The following is a 6,575-nucleotide window of genomic DNA, read 5'->3' as shown; positions in this document are numbered from 1 at the left end:
CTAAGAAAGTCGCTTAGCTACATAGAAAGACGTAAAGGAATGCAGGTTTATATGTGATAGTTCAGGGATGTCACAAGATGTCTCAAAGGATGAGAAACTCAGTGACGAATAATTGAAAAAAATGTGAAACCAGAGCATTGTTCTCATTTCTTCTATTACCAAAGATCAGGTTAGTGATATGTAAGATGTAAGACTTTGGGAAGTCCTATTTCTAGCCACATACTCTGTGCGGGATGGAGCTTACTCAGTCAAACACAACACTGCTCACTGTACTGCTTTGACAGTAGAAACTGGAAGTTCAGTACCTACCTGGTGAACATTCTACAGAAACAATTCACTAAACTATTACCTAGTGTGTCAGTTTACCACTAGCATTTATATCCACCAGTTCCATCATTCACATCACGGATAGCTAGAGATGCTGAAAACACTGTTCCTCCTCCAAAGTTATTTCTGCATTGGAAAAAATATGTGAGCTACTTGCTCTCAAATTTGCTCAGTCTTGATCCCATAAGTGATGGGATTCAGCATAGGTGGAGCCAGAATGCACACATTATCCAACAAGATGTGGATATGAGGTGGAACCTGGCTTCCAAAATGCTGAGTAAGCGTTGTGATGATCGCAGGCCCATAAAAGAGGATGATGATGCAGACATGAGAGCCACATGTGTTGAGAGCCTTGTGACAAGCATCTTGGGAAGGCAGGTGAAAGACAGCATGGAGAATAAGCGTGTAGGAAACGAAAATTAATAGGACATCTAAGACCACTGTTGACATTATAACAAAGAGTCCATACCATATGTTTACTCATATGTCATTACAAGCATATTTGGCCAAGCCAATGTGCTCACAACAGGTGTCTGGAATTATATTACTTTGTCAGAAAGTCAATCTTTTCAGAAGAAATATCATGGGGAAATCATACAATAACTTCTCAGAAAGATGGTAACACCAATTTTCCCAATCAGTGTGTGTGTAGAAATAGTGGTGTATCTCAGTGGGTAGAAGCATATGGCAATGTAGCAGTCAAATGCCACCACCAGCAAGGTACCTGACTCAGACATGAAAGTGCTGTGTGTAATGAAGAACTGTTTGATGCAACGATTCAAGGAGAACTCCCCAGCACAGAACCAGAAGATGACCAAGGCCTGAGGTACTATGCATGTGGAGAGGACAAAGTCTGCCCCAGCCAGCATGCAGAGGAAGAGGTACATGGGTTCATGGAGGCTGTGCTTTGTCACAATAATGAAGATGAGAAGGCTGTTCCCAGATAGGGCAATGATGTATGAAAAGAAGAAAGGGATGGAAATGTGCTGGTCCTCTAGGCCAGGGATGCCCAGCAAGTAAAAGACTGTGTGACTGACACCAGTGTGGTTTAAGGAAACATACCCATGGAGACCACCAGAGACATCACCTCATACTCACAGAGATGGAAAATCCAGATTTTCCTGGAATAGTCTTTTGGCATATCTCACACTCTCCATCTTCTTTGAACATGCAAATAATAAGAAACATAAAAAGTCAATAGGGTATGTTCTCTGCTTCAATGAGTGACAGTCTAATTAAAAGATATGCATATCTCCATATAATCAAACAAAACATATCATTGTATATATTTCTCCTACCAACAGAGGCTTATGAATATTCAAAGGAAATCATTATATATACCTGTGAAGGCTGTAACAAGAGGTTTCTTGAATATAAACTTGAACTTCACCTGTGGTGGATGATTTATCATAAAAAGAATGAAAAGAGAATGAAATAATATGGAAAATGTAGGTATTCAAATTGAAGTATACCATTTATGAACAGTGTTCGTTCAGATCCAGGCGGCTATGCACAGGGAATACTGAAGAAAGCAGCGTGTGGGGTCATACAGGCAGATTTGGCCTAACTGATGGAAATGAGATTTAAAATCTCTCTGAATTCACCACATACAATTTGCACATTTGTGAAGGGATTCAGTAGACAAAGGTTAAGGAATAACAGTGACAGGGCCTGTGTGCCTGAGGTGACACACTGCTCATGTTCACATCTTAGGAACTACGTTTAGAAATGACTGAAATTGGAAAATAAGGTATTAGTGCTGGGAGGGGATGGGGATGACATTTGGAACATTTTTCTGCAGGCGGAAATATTGTCATTTGGTTCTTAGTGTACATTCATTCATTCATTAATCCAGATGCAGAAAAAAATGGGAAACTTCCAGGACCCTAGGGGTTTAAGTTTGAGAGTGAAGCAAACTTTAAGTAGGTGGTTTTAGAAAATTGGAGACAAATGTTGATTCTTTCTGTTGACGGGTATCTCAGAATATCTATCTCAGTATAAGTTATGTCTTAGGCTCATTAACAGTTTATGTTCCATCCCAGGTTGCCTCTCTTGGTGCCTCTGTTTTTTCTTTGATGGGAAGAAAATCAGCTCCTATAACCATCCTCCCAGTGATGGAAAAAACTGTTCTACAATTACAGTTACTGGTCAAGAGAGTCTAGTCACTGGCCTTGATACAGGGAACTATCTCTGGAGAGTATAGGGCTGCTCTGTGAGAAGGAAAAAGCCAGAAAGACACAATTCAACACAGAGAGGGGCTTGAGAAGGGAGGAGATGATAGAAGCTGAGGATGGGTGTGTGTTTGGAGAAAAGGAGTAAAAGGGAAGTGCTGTTTGTTTTTTTGGGGTTTTTTTTCACTGAAAAATGGAAGCCAGGGAACTCAGGGGTACTTGCCCGTTTGGTTTCCTGATAGAACGACTTTGGTGTAATACATGTTCATCCTAGAAATCCCCTTTCAAATGTCTCCTGTCTCATGTTTTCTTCTCACATCTGCCTAAGAGACCCTGGAGGTCTTCTCTTTCCACACCCTGCTTTAGGAACCCCAGCACAGATCCCAGACATTCTCAGGGCTCCTCTCATATTTGCCAAGACATATCTGCAATCTAAGTCAGTATCTCCATCTTCTAATGCCCGGTCCACTTATTGGGCACCAGTTATTTTTTGGATGATGACTCTTTGTTTACTAACTTTCAGGAACATCAGATAGACCATGTATTCTCACCTCCCTCCCCAGACCTCACCCTCCACTTCTGCTAGAACCAACCAGATTTGTGTCTCTGGTCACTATCATTCCACACATATTAACGGCCTCCAAGTATCCTGTACCCTCTGGCCTGTCTGGGACATAACACCTGCCCAGCACTTACCTTCATCCTTGAACCAACCCCATCTGCAGGTGTATAATTCATTTATCAGCCTTAGACTGAGTCTTCTGGAACAGACGTTCAATTGGAGATGAAATTTACCTTGTTGCAGGATTTGGGCTCTTTATCCTCTGTCACAAGAGCCCTTGAGGGAAAGTACTTACACCAGGGCTCCAGGGACAGAACTGTCTCCAAGAGCCTCACCTTCTTCCTAAATGGGCTGGGTCTCTAAGACCACTTCACATCTTCCTCACCTCCTCCCACTCCTTTTCTCTCTTTTTCATCTCCAGATAATCTGACACATAAATCATCTACCATGTAAACCAGCCTTGCTTCAGGCCTATTGTAATGCAACAGGAATATAAATACTTACAATTAATATGGATCCATGGTTTTTAAAGTTTTATTCTTCATGAAAACAATTAATGAAATTCACATGAGTTTCAAATTCCAGAGTCATGAACACTGATGTTTACCTCTGTTGTCTAAGGGTATAGAATTGTACGAGCTTAGCAGTTAGTAGGAGACGTGTGAGTCTTGATGCCTTAGAAATGTCTCTATTCCATTTGCCTAACTCCTTTAACTGCATTCAAGATTGTTCACTTTATCTTAATTTTCAGTTTGATCTGCAGAGGCCTACACATAGCTTTCTTTGTTTTTAAAGTCCCTCAAGTTCTCAGAGATTTTCGAATCTGTAAATTTATTGTTTTTACCACAATTGGATATATTCAGCAATTATTTCTTACAAAATATTTTTCTGTCCCTTTCTCTCATTTCAACATCCCAACAACAACACATATGTTAGACCTTTTGACATTGTTGCATCAGTATTTGAAAGTCTCTTGATTTTTCTGTATTTTCTGTCTCTTCTCCAGTTGGATAATTCTATTGAAGATCTGATGGTCTATTTCCACAAGTAGGGTTACCTTGGTCAAGGGGTAAATGCATTTGTAGTTTTGTCCTATATGGATAGATTCCCTTTGAGAGGTTACACTATCTTTCATTACTAACAGCAATGTATGAAAGTAACTTTTTCCTCACAAACTTTTTCCTCACAAATTTGCCTGTAGACTACATTGTCAAGTCATTGAAAATTTGTCAATCTGATAGTGTGTCGAGTGGGACTATCTGCACAAATGGATGGCAATAATTCTTCCCTCTGCTGTCCACACAAGACAACTCCTCCATCATGAGCTACAGTCTGTTATCCACTCCCTTGCATCTGTGATGGCCTCATGACTTGCTTTGGCCAATGGAGTGAGGTGGAATTATTATATCCTCTGCCCAGGAATTTAGAAGCAACATATTAAATTTTCCTCAAAATGGATTTTCCAGTAAAAATAATATCAACTAGACAAAACATTTCTATCTTCAGAACATCCAAAACCTCCCCACAGTGGGAGGAGAATTCTTTTTTTTTTTTTTTTTTTTTTGCTGTATGCGGGCCTCTCACTGTTGTGGCCTCTCCCGTTGCGGAGCACAGGCTCCGGACGCGCAGGCTCAGTGGCCATGGCTCACGGGCCCAGCCACTCTGTGGCATGTGGGATCTTCCCGGACCGGGGCACGAACCCGTGTCCCCTGCATCGGCAGGCGGACTCTCAGCCACTGCGCCACCAGGGAAGCCCGGAGCAGAATTCTTGATTGATGATTGGCTTAACTCTTGAGTGATTGGGTTTGCATAGTGGGCTCTGACCAGAGAACCCAATCCAGTCATCAGAACCATCCAGTCGTTAAATCACCTGAACGTCTAAATCTCCACAGGGGTATGGCTACACCGTGGGTGTGTCTTGAAATCTCCACTTAGCCCTATTGGTGCACCTATGGATGGGGCTACGATTGATATTAGGCAAATTACCTAGACTCCTCCAAAGCTTGTCACCAGCCTCTCCAGTGGCCTGAGAACATGCCTGTGAAAAATGTGTTTGAAACTTCCAAGCTCACACTTAAGTCAATTTTACATAAAATTATAAGGGTTGTTTCATATTCCTTTCATCAGCTGATATTCTAGAAGTGTAAGTGTGTCAAACCTCAGGAGGATTCCTATAGTTTTGCCCATAAAGTAATAAAATGACTCACCAGTGTAAAAAGCGACTCCTGGAAAACATCCCTGCTGACAGTGTTTCAGGAGTTACAAGAACACTATACATCCTCCGATTGATTTTCTTGAATTCATGATGATTCTCCAGGGACTGGAGCGGCCTCCACCGGCTCTCCCATGTCTTCAAGTACATCTCTGTCGGACCATTCTATACTGAAATAGTCATTTTTAGCTCCATTCCTTTTGTTAGTTTGCACAGTTGACTGAGCATAGGTCATAGAGGTAAAACTCATGAACGGGACACCAAACAGGAAGGAGAGACAGTCCTGTCACTTCAAAATGGCACAGGAGGAAAATTCATTTAGAAAGCCACAAATTTTATGTCCCTGTGCCTCTGTCAATTATAGTGATTGTCACATTGCAAAGAGTCCTACCTCAGTAAATGCACTCGGTCTTCTCAAAGCATGAATCCAAGACCCAGGGCCTTAACATCAACCTGGAATGTGAGACAAAGGCAAATGTGGACCCCAGACCACCAAATCAGAAACTCTGGGAGTCGAGCCTGGAGATCTGGGATGTACGAAGCCCTTCAGGTGATTGTGATGTGCACCAAAGCATGAGAGCAGCTGTCTCAAAGCAGAGGGTCCTGAGCCTTGGCTGGACCTTGGAAGTCCCTGGGAATTCGTTCCAAGCAGGGCTTCAAGAGCACAAGGGAAGCAGGATGTTCGTAAGAGAAAAGTCATAGTAGGAAAAACTAGGCATAAATGAAAATGTACTCAGAACTTACATATAGTGTGAAATTTTTTTTATTAGCGTCAGTGACCCAGACCTGAAACATTCTAACACACGTCGAAGAGCAAGATCCTGGGCTCAAACTATAATCAAGACCAGAGGGGAGGACCATGTTTCAGAAGAATTGAGAAATACTTCTTTAAGCCAACCCTTGAAGACTAGTACACAAACTGGTGCCATATAATGTGAAGAAGGTGAAGGGAGGAGACTCGGAGGATCGGCCATGGTTTGCTCATCTGGAAGTGGAGCTCCTGGCTGTTCACTTCCTCACGGAACAATGTGAGCACTGAATTGTCTCTTCCAAGGAAAGTACCTGGAATGTTGTCTCCAGTGTTGGAAGGGTTTTATGCCTAGTGGTAGTCCGTGTTCCATTTCCCATAAAATGCTTTTCTCCTCCACTTCCTTCCCTGGCTGGGGTGTCTCTGAAAAAAAATTCATACACATGTATTTTAGCGGAAAGAGTTTTGAATACACTTCTCACAGAAAATACCAAATAGCCCAAAAGTCCAGGCACAAGTTCTTACCGACGAAGGAGTTCAAACCAGCCAAGATCT

General features: G+C 42.0%; 1 protein-coding gene across 1 annotated transcript; it reads right to left on the bottom strand.

Annotated features, from left to right (window-relative positions):
* Nucleotides 1-486: 486 nt before the first annotated feature.
* On the bottom strand, nt 487-5,422 carry LOC132494176 (olfactory receptor 52B4-like). The gene is given in 4 exon segments (XM_060105199.1): nt 487-911; nt 914-1,414; nt 3,446-3,531; nt 5,268-5,422. Coding segments are annotated over 4 exon segments (1,167 nt in total).
* Nucleotides 5,423-6,575: the final 1,153 nt, after the last annotated feature.

This window comes from Mesoplodon densirostris, chromosome 7 (genome assembly GCF_025265405.1).
Source record: "Mesoplodon densirostris isolate mMesDen1 chromosome 7, mMesDen1 primary haplotype, whole genome shotgun sequence".
NCBI classification, from domain to species: domain Eukaryota; kingdom Metazoa; phylum Chordata; class Mammalia; order Artiodactyla; family Ziphiidae; genus Mesoplodon; species Mesoplodon densirostris.
Note: the sequence above shows the minus strand (reverse complement) of the source record. Positions and strands in the feature narration are given on the sequence as shown.